The sequence below is a fragment of the Ailuropoda melanoleuca genome, chromosome 5, assembly GCF_002007445.2.
Source record: "Ailuropoda melanoleuca isolate Jingjing chromosome 5, ASM200744v2, whole genome shotgun sequence".
NCBI classification, from domain to species: Eukaryota; Metazoa; Chordata; class Mammalia; order Carnivora; family Ursidae; genus Ailuropoda; species Ailuropoda melanoleuca.
The window spans coordinates 40,682,463-40,697,412 of NC_048222.1; the positions used below are offsets into that span (position 1 = coordinate 40,682,463).

General features: G+C 58.2%; 1 protein-coding gene and 1 long non-coding RNA gene across 4 annotated transcripts in view; one reads left to right on the forward strand and one right to left on the reverse strand.

Annotated features, from left to right (window-relative positions):
- Window positions 1-14,950, reverse strand: part of SMAD3 (SMAD family member 3) — a 116,310-nt gene that overhangs the window by 14,294 nt on the left and 87,066 nt on the right. For 2 of the 3 annotated variants that reach the window (XM_034660779.1, XM_034660778.1), the window contains 4 exons: window positions 11,178-11,371; window positions 10,880-11,011; window positions 9,463-9,537; window positions 6,615-6,665 (listed from right to left, as the gene is read on the reverse strand). In XM_034660779.1, coding sequence (XP_034516670.1) covers window positions 6,615-6,665; window positions 9,463-9,537; window positions 10,880-11,011; window positions 11,178-11,262 — 343 coding nt within the window. In that variant the 5' untranslated portion in view covers window positions 11,263-11,371. Of the gene's footprint in view, window positions 1-6,614; window positions 6,666-9,462; window positions 9,538-10,486; window positions 10,728-10,879; window positions 11,012-11,177; window positions 11,372-14,950 lie in introns of those variants that run through there. The other variant, XM_034660780.1, reaches the window with a different exon arrangement.
- LOC117802346 lies at window positions 2,819-5,791 on the forward strand. Its single transcript, XR_004625566.1, has 3 exons — window positions 2,819-2,960; window positions 3,056-3,212; window positions 5,658-5,791. It is a non-coding gene; the product is annotated as an uncharacterized LOC117802346 (long non-coding RNA).

The window sequence follows — 14,950 nt, forward strand, 5'->3', positions numbered from 1 at the left end:
CCCAAGCAGATCTGAGCCCTTATCCAAACATCCCTGCAACTTACAGATACACACTGGACAGTGTGGTGGAAAACACTGGACTCGGGAGCCTGACACATAATTAAGAAGATGCTAGTTTGGGGACTGGGGAGGGGGGGAAGCAGTGCATCAGGCCAAGGCAAAGTCTGAAGGGTACCATTTTACCGAGTGCCGTTCAGATGAGCTGGCCTGTGCTCAGAAGCAGAACCGACCTGGGGCAGTGCCCCCAGCCACGTACTCACAAGTCTCCACAAACAACTAAAACCCAGCCCTGCCTTTCACCTCTGTCCCTCCTGGCACCTCTCAGCTGCTTCCTCGAGGAACTTCTGCAAGGGGAGCTGCAGACCAAACCCTGTGGGCACCACTTCTGGGTTCTGCCTCGAATGACAACTTATTTTTAAATAGCATGTATGTCCTCATTTTTTTTTCCGCACCCAAAGACATCCATACCACGATTAAGTATAAGAGAAATAAAAAGTCAGGACCCTGGAAGGGAGAACAGTACAAACAGGATAACCATGGATTACAGCTACCGAGAGAGCACTGGGCTTGATTCTGAGCTTCCTAGCAGACAAAGCAAAAAGAGAGCATCATATGCTACGTGGCTCTGGTTGTGGACAGACAATGCTTACAAGTTCTGCAGGGGAATCAAAGCTTGTCCTGGCCCTAAGGCTCACAAGAAATCTTTTAAGAAACCAGGTGGCAACCTCTCCTCCCACATGCATCGAGCCAGCCAGCCTGAGTTCCAAGAGTCTCCCAACAAATGCAGAGGTGATTTTGCATAAGGTTGCTTCTTGCAAAGGACCCGAAGACATGCCACTGAAAGCCTCCTCTGGGAGGACGACTCTACAGGGCTAAGGGCACTTGCCTCCCCGACAGCGGTTTGGCTTCTCCAGGCCAAAGACTCGGCATACCTGGCATGCTAGACGATGGCACGTGCCCAAGGCCGCCCGTGCACACAGCCCTGCTCATGGCCAGACTGCGGAGTCCGTGCTACTCGCTCTTCCCGGGGCAGAGGTGTTGAAGACACAGGCACCTCCAGCTCCCACCCGTCCCCGGCCCCCACCGGTGCCGTATCGGCCAGACTTCTCGAGTGGCGTGGGGCACTTAATTCACGGTTGGCCCCTTGCCCGCCTGACGGCGCTGGCTGGCTTCGGTTGTAAGCCCTATTCCAAGCTGGCATAGACTTTCTGTTTTGTTTAAGGAAAAGAAAACAGAATAAAACCCAGAAGGCAACACTTGGATTAAGGGATGCCTATTAAAAACATGTGCAAGAGATCCAAATCCGGTAAAGGAAAAGGAGGGGGGACAGGAGGGGGAAATTCACTTTCTACGATGAATCAGAAGTGGGGAGCGGGCAAAGCCCTGAAAGTGCAAAGGCTAGAGGTCAGGACACGAATGAGGGCCTGGGCCTGGGCCCTGCTCACCTGCAGCAGGCAGCATGACCTCCCATCCTGGAGATGCCACACTCCTGTCCCAGGTACCCCCACCGTCCTAGCTCGGTTCCTGCCGCTCCCACTGCCTGGGCTGCAACCCTTCAGCCCCAGCTGCCGTGGCTGTGGAACATCCCCTCCCCGCTCTGTGCGTCTGAGCCACCGGCGTCCCCGAGGGTTGGTTCCTGCAGGCCCAGACAGCAGGGTCCCCACGCCAGTTCCAACCTATCTCATTAAGGAGGAGGACGACACAACAAGGTGTGCAGGGAAAGCAGCCCACGCTCTCTCAGCGTGGGACCAGTCTGCTGCAGCCAAGACCAGATGCAAAGTCTGAGGCCAGAGCCTCTGGCTGGTGGCTGCCTTGCGTCGTCGGGACGCCTATAATTTCTTCAGCTCACAGGAGATCAGAGCCTGAGGAGACCCTAGCCAGAGCTCTGCTCTGCAGCACGAACACCTGGAGCCCAGCCTCTTTTGGGGAAGCAGCAGTCTTCCCACTGCCCCACGCCCCTACCCCTTGCTCCTGGCAGGAGAGGAGGGTCCTTCCATGGGAGGCACTCTGGAAACCGTCACCCCAAACTCCAGTGCAGCCTCTGCCCTGGGGAACTGCCTGGTACCGCTTTCCCTCAGTCAAGGCCAAGGTCTCCCGTTAAGGCAAGAACAACTTACTCACCGGCGGGCCAGCTCCTTATCTTTTTCCTCTTTCCACTTCCCTCCTCCTTCCCCTCCATTTGGCTCAATCCTTGACCTCAATGCTTAGGAAAGCCCGGCTGACTCATCTAGCACGATGTGTAAGGGCAGGCACGTCACCTGCTCACATTCCTTCCCTGCAGGACAGAGCTGCCGGGTCTTCCCAGAGCCCGCCTCTGACAAGGAGCTGAGCTGGCGTGCAGTCGTTCATCTGGGCCCCGCCCCGCGTCACCAGAAGTGGCCTCACTGCGGCAGGAGCCTCCGTCTCTTGCCTGGAGTGGGAAGGAAATTAGGAGCGGGCCAGATGTCTTCTGTTTTCTCTCTTCCTGCATCATTTCTTTGCAGGAAATAATCAGATGTCCTGAGATGTCCCCATCCTTCTCTGCCGTCATCTTGTCTTTTATTTGCCCTGCCCATACCACTGCCCGACCTCAGCCCCCAACTGTCCCCGCAAGTACTCTGAGGGTGCCCCTGAACTCCCGATGTCACCTCATAGGCCTCTCCTTCCAGGCTGCCCACTGGCCTCCCTCCCCCCTGGTTGCTGGGCTCAGCCCTCCCCTCGACCCTCGGTCTCTTCCCCAACCTCCTCCCTCCCAGGGGGCCCCATCGGTCCCTCTCTGGCCTGCTTTCCTTCTCGAGCTGGGTTTCCCTCTCCCAGCTCACCCACTCCCAGGACTTCAGCCGGACCTCTGTCAGCGTCTCCAGGGATCTTACAGATGGCCGACAGGTTATAGGAGAAAGTGTTGCAGCAGCGCTCAGATCTGTGAGCAAAGGCTCAATCCAACGGGCTCCCTTCCGCAGGACGGCTCGAGGCCTTACCAAGTGAGTGCCCTGGGCGCCCTGGGGGAGCTACGGCACAGGCTTTCCAGACTCAGGTGATGACAAAACCCCATCTCCCTGACCCCCGTTTGGGAAAGGCTGCCCGCAGGCTAATGGCTGCCAAGTCGCACGGCCACCACCGCATCTCTCCTGATGGCCCAGCTGCCTCCTGGACACAGGCGTTGGCAACTCATTGCCACCTTCCGCCCCAGGCCCATCCCAGCTCCTGGATGTCCTGCCTCACCATCTCCCCAGGTAAAGCTGGCCGGTAAGCGCCCGCTGACTGGCCTGCGGCCCTCTCACTGGCCCTCCCAGCCCCACTGCCATCTCTCCAAAGCATCCATCTTGGTCTCCTTCAGTTTAACAGCTTCCTAAGGGTGGGTTGTTGTTGTTGTTGTAATTTTGGGGAGTGGGGTTTGGCCACCAGCCATTTCCCCTAGACTTCAACTTCTATACAGCGGCTGGGTTAATCTTTATGAAGCTGTCATCAGATAACCAACTACCCTTCCTCCAGCGACTTCATTCATAGGCAAGACAGGAGTCACTGAGTGTGGCATTCAGGGCTCTGTGCTCAGTGCCCCACAGCCTTGTCAGCCTCATCTGCCCCCTCATCCCGACCAACCACAACAGCAGCTGTCCTCTGAGCTCACCCTCCCCTTTCATGCCCTTCCTCTATCGGCAATGTCCTTCCCTCCTTCTCCGGCTCCCAGTGTCCCATCTGTCCTTCTGGGGCCAGCTCACACATGCCACCATGACTCAGGTTTTCCTACATGATCCGGCACTTTCCTCCTTGGCCTCTACGGCTCCCCTTCTACCTGCTCTCTTGGCCCCTGGCATAACACCTCACAGGGGGACACAGAGCCCTTCCGCCCCCCCCATCGGACCGCAAATGCCCACGTGAACGCCCCATGTCAGTACCTACTAGCAACACAGCAGAGCTGACTGAACGAATGAATTCCATAGGGACACCGGCCAGCCTGGAGGCAGGTCCCCCGGGGGTGCCGTCACTGCCTTCTCTGGACCCTCCGGCTACTTCAACTGCACCCACTTCTTGTCTGTGTATTACATTTACTCCTGCCTTACCGACGCCCCACGAAGTCACAGCACCTTGACGGCAGGGTCTGTGATGCCTCCCTGAGCCCGCACTGGGACTGGCAGGAAGTGCCTGGGGCATCCACGAGGAAGGAGGTGACAGGCTGGCCGGCAGCGCTCTCACCCAGGCTCCCCAACGCGAGAACCGCCCTCAACAACAAGTACCCTTCTAGAGCTTTGTCTGAGGAGGGGCTGCTGACGGGGGCGCTGGTCTAAACGATGCAGGAAGACCGTGTCCTGCTGCAGACAGGGGCCCCTGCTCTGGGTCCCGACGGCCTGAGTTCGAAGCTTCTTCCTTTACTAACGGCGCGACCTGGCATGAGTGAGGGAACCATTCTATCCCTTGGCCTCCTAATCAGGAAAGTGGAAAATTTAAGACCGCTATCTTACGCAGCGGTGTGAACCCTGGGTTAACAAGCAAGAAGTGCCCCGAACAACACTAAGTTGTCGAGAAATGTTTGCCATTATCATCGCCATCATCCATCCCCCTCCAGCTAGGATGCCAGGGGTCGGTGAGATTTCCTGGGTAGGAATGAAGCCAGTAGTTTTGAAGGGGTGAAATTGGGGGTGCCGGGGCCCCTCCGGCAAAGAGGAAGCCCTGATGTCTCAACACGAGTCCTGCCCCTGACTCATCAGCTGACTCGTCCGCCCTGCCGCCCCGTTCAGGTGTTCCCAGCAGACGGCGCCCACTCTCCACCCACCAGGGCTATTCCTTCCCTTGGAGAAATGACCTAAGAATTCTCAGCCCTCAGACAAGGGGCCTGAGGAATGGGGCAGCAGGGAGGGAGAACTGAGTCAATGGGACACCCCTGCCCCCGGTCCAAGTTCAAAAACCATCTTGTCCTGATGCACACAATCTAGAAGGGAATTCCCAGCAAACTACCACCCGGGACAACTTTCATTCTGAACCACTGAGTCAGGCAGCACGGCTTCAAAGACAAGGGGCTGCCCCGGAGTCTCTGGACTCACAGGGCTGCTCGGCCGAGGGGCGGGGGAGCAAAACGGCCCCCAAGTGAAATTTAAACCAGCCAACCTCAAAAGCTGGAAACCCAGAGTCGAGTTCACAGTCCTGGACTTTAATTTCTCAAGTGTTAACACAGCTTCTAGCCTTCAGAGATTGTTTTTAATAACTCAGTCGGTCCTTTCACATCAGGAATGTGACCTTCCCTCTGCAAAGCCCAACACTCACAGTGACATTATTTTACAAAGACGTTAGAACAGATTCGCCCAAAGTCACATTTCACACTGCCCACTCGTCAGCCTGTATGAAAGGGGTTTCAGGCATCTCCCAATATTCCAAATGCTTTTCTTCATCTGATGCTATCAGTCAAGGACTGGAAGCAACTGGGAATAAAGGCCAGGTCGCCCCCCACCCCCACCCGCTCTGATTCGCCAAGCTTGGATATTAACTCTTCCTTTTCCTGAGCCACAAATCAAACCCCAGCAGTCAAGGCCCAGGCGAGATCAAACTCACATTTTTCCGAAACTACCAGACCAGTGCGCGCGTGCGCGCGCGCACGCACACACACACCCACACACACACACACACACACCCTCAATAAAAACAGAGTGGCTGTTTCATGTGTCCTTTTCATTTGCCCTGCGCAGGAGCTGAGGGGCGCTCCCGGGGCGCAGAAGCCAAGCGCTCGCGGACGTGATGGCCCAGCTGCTCCAAAGCATCACGAGAGCAGGCGAGACGACGATGGCGGCGTCTAAACACGGGCGTGCGTTTACAAGATAACAAGAAGAAGGAAAAAGACGGGCGGACGCTGTGATCGCCGCTGGCGAGGCCCAAACACACACGCTGACCCGCACACATCAGAAGGACCGTAACGACACATACGCAGCGTGGGAGGGTGGGGAGGTGACGGGCGATTGGGCTTTTCCCCCCAATTTCCTTGTACCTTGTTATTTCAAATAAAAAGTACATGGGGTGCCTGGGTGGCTCAGTCAGTTAAGCATCTGCCTTTGGCTCAGGTCATGATCCCGGGGTCCTGGGATCGAATCCTGCATCAGGCTCCTTGCTCAGTGGGGAGTCTGCTTCTCCCTCTGCCCCTGCCCCTGCGCGCTGTCTCTCAGTCTGACAAATAAAATCTTTTTTAAAAAATAAGCTATAAAAAATAAACAAAAAGTACAGAATTATGAGATGAAATTCTCGTATGAAATCCAAAGTGTCTCTTGAAACCAGCCGACAGAAGTCGGGGGGCTGCAGTCCCCTCTGCTGCCCGTGGCTTTGCATCAAACCACACGCGTACGCTTGGCTGACCACAGCTTCTCGGCTCCTGAGCACAAGGTTTGGGGGATTTTCATTCACTCACGTCTGACTGCCACCCAGGGGAAATACAAACCCAGCACATGGTCGCCTTTTTCCTGCCACCACTGCTCTCAGGTTACCCTGTTCTGTGGGTGACCCCAGAATCACTGTAATCAGAAACCTGATGGGTTGAGCTCAGCTGATGGTGGGGGTGGGGGGGAGAACCTTGCCATCGGCCCCCTCCCCACACCGGCCACCAGCCAGCACTGCAGCTAGGGGGGTGACAGTCCCAGGGGTGAGGAGATACTTACCCAAATTATTGTGTGCTGGGGACATCGGATTCGGGGATAGGTTTGGAGAACCTGTGAGGTGAAACACAGTTGTGAGGATAGAACATTCTTGGCTTAGAGAGCCGAATTACTGAACACCTGCGTCAAGACGGGGGCAGCTCAACGGAGCAGGAAGATAACCCTGGGGTGAGCCTTCAAGGCCCAGAAGGAGCCCTGACCCGTGTCCTTGCTCGACTTTCTGTCCCTGGGTCACAGTCTTTGCCTGTGGCACACACGGATTGGGTCACCTCAGAGGTCTCTCCCAGGACTTGATGGTGTGAGGGTCCTGACCGAGCCCATGGCACATGGCACGGGTCTCCCTGGCAGCTACGCCCCTGGGGAAACGAGACAGGCAGGGAAGGCCCTCTGCCCAGCTTCACTCAAAGGCCCCGGCCACGGAGTCTCGCCCTCCTGCACCGAGAGGCTCGCAGCTGCCCATCCCCAATCTAGCCCCTTCCCTAGGTCTCAGGAAACTCAGCAAGCTGCCTCAGAAATCCCACAACTCTGCAACCAGACCGACGTGTGAGGGATGATGCTGCCCGTGGGAAAATGTCCAAACCTACCCAATGCTCCCTGCCCGGCTACTTTCTCTCCTCCCCTCGCTCCCAGGAAAAAAAAAAACAAAAAACAAAAACGCATAGCATCGGTCTCCAGAAATACCAAGCGGCCCCTCTCCATGGAGGAACTGGGCTCATCCCTGCATCCTGTCACCAGAGGCCTGGGGTCAGTTATGCAGGAACGGCCCTGTGGGGGGCGCACTCCCCCAGACCTGCCAGACCGCCTGCAGAGGCGCCTTGAGCTGTTAATGGGGGTCTCTCCTGCTCCCCACCTCAGCTGTAACCTCGTGGAGGGTGAGGGATGAGCCGCAGGCTTCTTTTCCTGCTCCAGAACCCAACCCATCAGGGGATGAAGAAAAGTCTTGGAAGACACACAGCTTCCGAGTTGGCCCCGGAGTCCCGGCATGCTACCCGCATATCAGCTGGGGGATTTTAGCAAAGTGGTTTCACCTCTTTAAGCCTTGATTTCCCCCCCTTCAGGTATAAAATGGGGATAATACCATCCATCTTGTGATTCGTAGACATGAAGGGTGGTCGTTCGTATACAAATGGCTGTGCTGTGACTGGCACACAGCAGGCACGCTATAAATGCTGGTGTCCTGTTTGGTGGCAGCCCAAATCAAGAAGGCCCGGGAAGGCCTGGACTGGAAGGGCACATGTGCGTGTTAGGGAAGCCACAGGGCTGGACAAGGTGGTCCTCGGACCCCAACTAGGGTCACTATCACATCTCAGCAGCCAAGACAGCAACTCCACTGGTTTCCAGGTGGATGACGTTGAGTCAAGAACAGAGGATAAGCAGGAGACCCCACCGACCCACCCACTGGCTGGGGGTCCCTAAAGCCCAATGTCCACCTCTGACAGATCGCTGACGGCCACAACAGGGCTCCGCAGGTACACTGATGGGGGGAGAGGAAGAAAGAAGGGGGGACAGAGGGAATGGGGCAGAAAGGGAAGGCGGGGGGGTGGGAGAAACGAGAGCCAAGCGGGGAAAGGGGGCTGGCTGCTCATTCTGTACTCGGACCCTCTCCTTTGGTCTGTTTTCTTTGACAGCAGTAATCATTCTGCGAATGGGAAGAACAGCAAGGAGGGGAGAGAAAGGGAGAGAAGCTGTGAGGCGCCTGGAGAGATGCTGCTGAGCGGGCCAGCTTGCTGCGCCGGCATTTCAGAGCTGCGAGCTTGCAGCGGTCGCTTGGCATCGAGGACAGGAAGGCCTTCAATGCGTTCCATCTGGGTCTCTGCCGTCCGCCACTCGCAGGGCTGTGCGCTAAGCGCCCCCCCCCCCCCCCCCCCCCCCCCCNTCAAGCAACTAGGTTCACAACGAACGGGCAAGTCTCCTTCGTGCTTCTTGCGGGAACCGCACACCCTCTTCTGGGCTGTGGGCAAGGGCGGGGGGCTCAGCCTCGTGCAGCGGCTCCGTGTGGCCCAGGCATGCCCGCTGTCATCGGGACGGGGACAGCTGCTCGGCCCGCTCCTCCTCCTCCCCCAACCACACACAACGAGCGCACATTCTATGTGGCAGCTGGGGTTCAATTCAAGGAGCCACTGGTTTGGAGCCAATTTGGTCCCATAACAAATGACGCAGGAACATCTGGAGATGGGGCTGGAGACACGCGGGCTGGGTCCCTCGTGGCAGGAGTACATAGATCACCTTTGGTCACTACACACAAATAGAAGCTTCGGGGCCTCCCCTGGTGAAGACCCTGCCTCCGTGCCGGCTCTCCTGAACCGTCTCGGGCGATCAAGCCCACCCACCAGCCAATTGCCAGCAGCACCTCACTGGGGCACAGACTCTGCCGAAAGCCCGCGGGAACTCCCGGCCACCCCGGAAGCCCCGAAGGACGGTCTTCCTGCGTCTCCCCTCTCTCCAGCCGCACTGAGCGCTCAGCGCCCCCAGAAGGCACCAGGCTGCCCTGCCCACGCACCCCACGACTCTGCCCGGCATACCCCTTGCTGCCCCGATGGCTTGGCAGACACCGCCATCTCCAAGACGCAACTCCAGAGACAGCTACACCGTGAGGCACTGCTCGGCCCCAAAACCCTCCTCCCCAACAGCATCGGCCCTCCCTGTGCCCGATGACACGTGGCGTCCTCCGTCAGGGCATGTAACTGCCAGTTGTCTCCCTCCCACACTGTGAGCAGCTCCGGCCCCTCCTCTATCCCCAGCGCCTGGCACAGTGCCGGGCACAGAGACGCTGCTCTGTAAATGTGGGACAGAGGGACAGAACAAGGGGCGGGGAGTGCGGGCAGCACTCGGCTGGGATGAAGGCTCTGACCTGCGTCCATGCTGTGGTTCATCTGGTGATCGCTGGTCTCACCATCTTCACTCAGGTAGCCAGGGGGCGGGGTTTCTGCGAATCAGAAGGAAGGTGGTTCTCGAAACGGCCTCCACGGTTTGGCTCGGAGAGCCCTGCCGCACGCATCACAGGCTCGCGCCACTCTGCCAGCGGCAGGTGCTGGAGGAACTCTGGCCCGAGGAGCAAGGGCACCGGCTCCTGGATCCAGTGGTCCTCACGCCCTTCAGTCCCTGGACGTCGGCTGGATGGCGACCACCTCTGTTCATGCGGCCCTGACTCCCAAGACTGACGTGCCTGTTCCTAGAGCCTCTGCCAGTTTAACTGCTCCCCACCCTGGAAGGTCAGGTGTGAGCCCCCCGCTCTGAGGAGGCCATGGACTTGCCTCAGCCTTGTCCATCTCTGTCCTCCCAAGGACAACCACCTCATGCCGCCCTCGGGCTCTGCTATCTCCTCCTGCACGGACACCTTGTTTTTCTCGTCCCTTTAGGGGACGTCTTGGCTTCCCCAGGGGGCCACAAGCTCAATGATAGCAACAACTGTGATCTATTTCTCTGAATGACCCCAGACGGTGACTTAACTTTCCTAGGTTTGCTCAGTGAACACTGGGACCTACCCCCAGGGACCAGCACCACCCATGAAGAACCTGGGAAGGCTGGGTCTGGAGAGGGTCTCTCCCAACGCTCTGGCCCTGCGCACAGGCCCGTGGTTAACCTCAGCACGGCCAAGGGCCAACTCACTCAGGGGGAGAGCCTCCTCCAAATCAGAGCGCTCTCGGAAAGGCAGGCGGCAGGATTCCGGCCCCTGGGACCAGCCCAAGTGCCGCCAAGCAGTTTTCCTGGACGCCCCAGTGCTGGTGATTCACACGTTATTTGCATGTAAACGAGGGGCTTCTAAAAACATCTGCACTCTGACAGCTGAGCCTGCTTTCTCCCCCGGCAGTAAGAACTCCACGCGGGGCCTCGGCTCCCACCCAGGCTGCAGCCCCCCAACCAGGCTTACTTACTTAGGGGCCGGATCTCTGCACCGGCTGCCCAGCCCTCGGCTCTCCCACGGCTCCCCCACGGCTCTGCAGGCCCCCAGACCGTCGGGGGATCCTGTCCCAACCCCAGCCTCGGCCGCGAGGGCGGTGAGAGAAACACAGCGCTGCTATTTCCGCTTCCAAAATAAATGCCTGCCCCGAGCCCGGGCGGAAGGGTCACGCCGCCGCTCCTCCGTGCCAAGAAAAGCATCATTAGTGAGCGGGGAGCCAAGGCCACGGGTCCTCTCCCGGCGGGTGTGCGGTTCTGAGTCAGGGGCCCCCAGGGCCAGTGCTGTGTGCAGAGCGGGGACGGGGCCCAGGAGGACCAGGAGAGCTGCGGGGAGGGGGGGGACCGGTGTCTGGGCTGCCGGCGCCTACCTGGAATATTGCTCTGGGGCTCGATGCCCGCGGGGAAGTTAGTGTTCTCGGGGATGGAATGGCTGTAGTCATCCAGCGGGGGGAACTCGGCCGGGATCTCTGTGTGGCGTGGGACCAGCACAGGAGGTAGAACTGTCCGGAAGAGCAGAGGCGGGTCAGTGTCAAGGCCAGGTTGGCACCAAAGCCCTCCAAGCGCTGCACACATGTACGGCAGACCCTACCTCCCTGGGAAGGGGGAGGAGAGGACAGCCTGTGGCTGCAGACCCGCCCCCCACCCCCGGGGAGAGGCGGCGCCTACCTGGGGTCTCTACCCTCTGATAGTGGTAGGGATTCACGCAGACCTCGTCCTTCTTCATGTTGAAGGCGAACTCACACAGCTCCATGGCCCGCAGCTCATGGTGGCTGTGCAGGTCCGGCCATCGCCACAGACGGCAGTAGATGACATGGGGGAGCCCCTTCCGATGGGACACCTGCAGGCGGCCATCCAGGGACCTGTCAGGACGGGGCGGGCGAAAAGGAACAGCGGAGTGCATTTGGCTGGTGTTCTCCCTGGGATGGCCCCGCACGGCTGCCTGTGGTGAGCTCCCCGCAAAGCCTCAGGGAGGCCGCCCCCACCCCTCACTTCTCTGAGCCGCCCAGGGCCCGGGGTCAGCGACTCCCGCAAGGGCTGGCAGGGATCCCAGGAGAGGAACGCAGAGGCCCACCAAGGAAGGCCAAGGGCCTCCCCGGGCGGGCAGGGTGGACCTTGACAGCGCCAGGACCCGGGGTGGGTTCTCCATCCCTCGACCCCCCATAGGAAGGGAATGGCACTTGACTCATGCTCTGAAAAGGTCCATGGGCCAGGCCGAGGCGTGCAGAGGGGGTCAGGGCTGAGCAAAGAAAATATGAGTTCTTGAGGACCCCAGCGATGCTGTGAAGTGACAAAGCGGGGCCTCATCTAACCCCTCCCAGCACTCGCTCGGCCCCTCCCCCCACCTGAAAAAAAAAAACAAAACGAGAAAAAGCCCTGTCCCCATTAGTTGGTATTTGTGAGGAGGCAGGGAGGGAAAGAGGGCAACTGAAGGGAACTGTACATGCTAAAAGCCTACAGTGCCAACCTCTCAGGTATCCCTTTCAGGTTGAGGGGGTCACCCAGGTATCCCCTTCCACGGTGCGCTCCTAGTTCAGAGCCAAGGCCTGATGGGTGGTGCAGGAGCTAAGTAGGAACAGAGCTTCCAACTCGACACCAGGCTGAGTTCTGCAACTGTCCCCAGCCTGGCTGGACCAAACACCACAGCCCAGGACGGGGCCCTGTCCCTGTGCAAACAGTGTCTTGTCTTCTGTAGTGGCCTGGGCTCAGAGCCGCTGTGACCTGGCACCCCCACCTCTCAGGCCAGGCCAAATGCAGTCCCTGACCAGCAGCATGGGTCCACGGAAGTTTGCTAAAAAGGAAGAATCTCAGAGGCTTCTCCAACCTACTAAATCAGAATCTTCCTCTTTATAAACCCCCCAGGTGAGGTGCATGAGAAGAAAGGCAGAGCGGGGTACAGGGCCTGACCCCTGGGACCTCAGCAGTGGCAGGTGAGCTCTCGCCAAGACTCAGGTAGGGGGGTGGGAGGCTTCTGAATACGACGTCCAGTGTCAGACAAGTGAGGAGATCCTGTTCACACAGTTCTTCATTTAATAAATCTTTTGTGAGCTCCTGCTATGTGTGGCACAAGGGACACAGTGGGGAGGGATGAGATGTCATAGTCAAACAGGCCACAGAGTGGTCCCCGCTCCCATGGAGCTTCCAGTCCAACAGACAAGACCGATATTAATAACACCATCACACACAGCTACAGTCACAAACTATGCAAGTATTCAGAAGGAAAAGTGCAGGGAACCACAAGACACTGGGGACCTTGCTCTACTGAAGGGCTGGACAGGGCACCTCGGAGGTGGTGAAGTCTAAAGGACAAGTAAGAACTAACTAGACAAAGGCACATGGGAGGAGGGCGTTCCATGCAGGGGGAAGGTCATGTGCAAAGGCCCTGTGAACAGTGGAAAATATGATAAGGAGGAAGAACAGAAGGCAGGCCAGAGTGAGAGGAAAGAAGGAAAGAACTGGTTATGAGATGAGGCAGGAGAATGGGCAGGGGAGAGGGCAGGGTTGACTCTGCAGGGCCTTGGGATACAGGATAAAAGGTTCTGCCTTTTTCCTAAAAGCCATAGGGAGTCCCCGAGATGTTTCAGTGGAGTGTGTGTGCACGTGTCCGTGCACAAGACCCGCTGCGTGAGACTCCCGGGAGCCCGGACAAGACTGGGGGCCGTGGGAGTAGACAGTGAGTGGAGGTGCACGTGAATAAAGAGGTACCCAACGGCGGGCCGACTCTGCCTACAAGAAGGGCCACGCTAGGGTCCCTCTGGTCAGCGGGTGCAGCTTTTCTTAATAGCTGGGTGGGGCCAGTGGAGAAGCATTTGCGCGCTCTGCCTTCCCTCGGCCCCCACCCAGGACTGAGGGCACCCATTTGCTGAATAAACAGAATCAATGGGCACTCTGGGAGGGAGGGCCTAGCCAGATGCAACCAGAAGCACCAACCGGAGAGAAAGACGCAGAAATCCAATCAACTCTTTAAGACCCTGGCCTGGGAATGGGGAGGGGACAAAGGTCAGAGCAAGACTTAGTTACAGGGATTGACAGGGAGCTGCTGACAAAGGGCATCTCCAAGGATGTAATTACCTCCCTCCCGTGGGGCCCCAAACCAAGGAACCCCTCCAGCCAAAAAAACAGTAATTACCAGGCAGAGCAAGAGAGGACAGCCTGGGACTCGCCCCCCCGCCTCCCCCGGCAGAGATGGAGGACTAGAGGATGTGGAATCATGCGGCCTGGGGTCAAGAGGAGGTTCTCCTCTCCCAGCTGGGAGACCCTGGGCAAGTCATGAGGTCTCTGGGACCTTCAGGTACTTCATCTGGAAAATGCAAAATCCACCCCCCACCCCGCCCAGTGCCCCCCGGAAGTGCTTTGTGAAAAACATCACCCAGCCAGCGTGACTACTCCCGGGGACAGCAGCCCTGGGTCAATGGGGTGAGTTATCCAGCTGAGGAGGAGAGAAAGGGAGGGTGGGAAGGGAGGAGTGGACAGGGTTACTCAGCTGCTCCCATTCTCTTGCAAAGCCACCGTCTGCAGGTGAAGCCACCATCAGCCAGCTGGACGCTGTAGGGCCTCTTCAGAGGAGGCCCTGGAGAAAGGCTCAGGTGGGACTGGGGCTATGGGGGGGCTCCCTCCCCCCCCACCAGGCTGATCAAAGGGGGTTACCCTCTGGTTTTAAAAAATCACAATAACACAGGGCAAGAGCGGGGGCAGTGAAGGACAACACAAGAGAAGCGTCTCAGTTTCCATGGGGCAGACGTGCTAAGAGAGTGAGTGCAAGGCCGAGCTCCCCGACAGCTCTATCAGCTCTATACCCAGCGGCAGGAGCCTTTAGGAAGGGAAGGGGGAGGGGACAGAATGCTCTGGGCACTCCTGATGAGGAGGGACCCTCACACACAGCCCCAACATCAGAAACCCCCAGAACCAGGACACTCAAGTCGGGCACTTCACTCCACAGAGATTGGAGTGGACCCAGGACCTCACACCTGCTCAGGAGCCTGCGAGGGGCAAAAGGGCACAGAGTGGGCAGACATGGGACGGCCACACAGACGTGCAGCTCTGACATGATACAGGTGACGGGGCCAAGGTCTGCGCGTGAGGTGGGCTGTGACGGGGTCGCTACGGGTTTTTGCAGTTGAGGGATGGGAAGGAGCACCTGGGTGGCGGAGGGGGACAGATGTATTGCATCTGTAGGCTGAGAACTTCAGTTTGCCAATTCCTCATCCATTCCTTTCTGCATTTCATGGGCCGTTTCCTCTTGGGGATAAAGTGCTTGGCTGTCTCCCCAAAGAATTATGGCATAGAAGGTTCCAGGCAGAGAGGAAGGAAGGGGGAGAGAGGGGGACAGAGAGTAAAGGGGAGGGGGTATGAGAGTGGGTAGAAGAAGGTAGTGGAGGGAAGGAAGAGAGGAAAAAGGGAGGGGTAAGGCACAGATGAAGGGGGAGGGGAGGAGGGAGGGG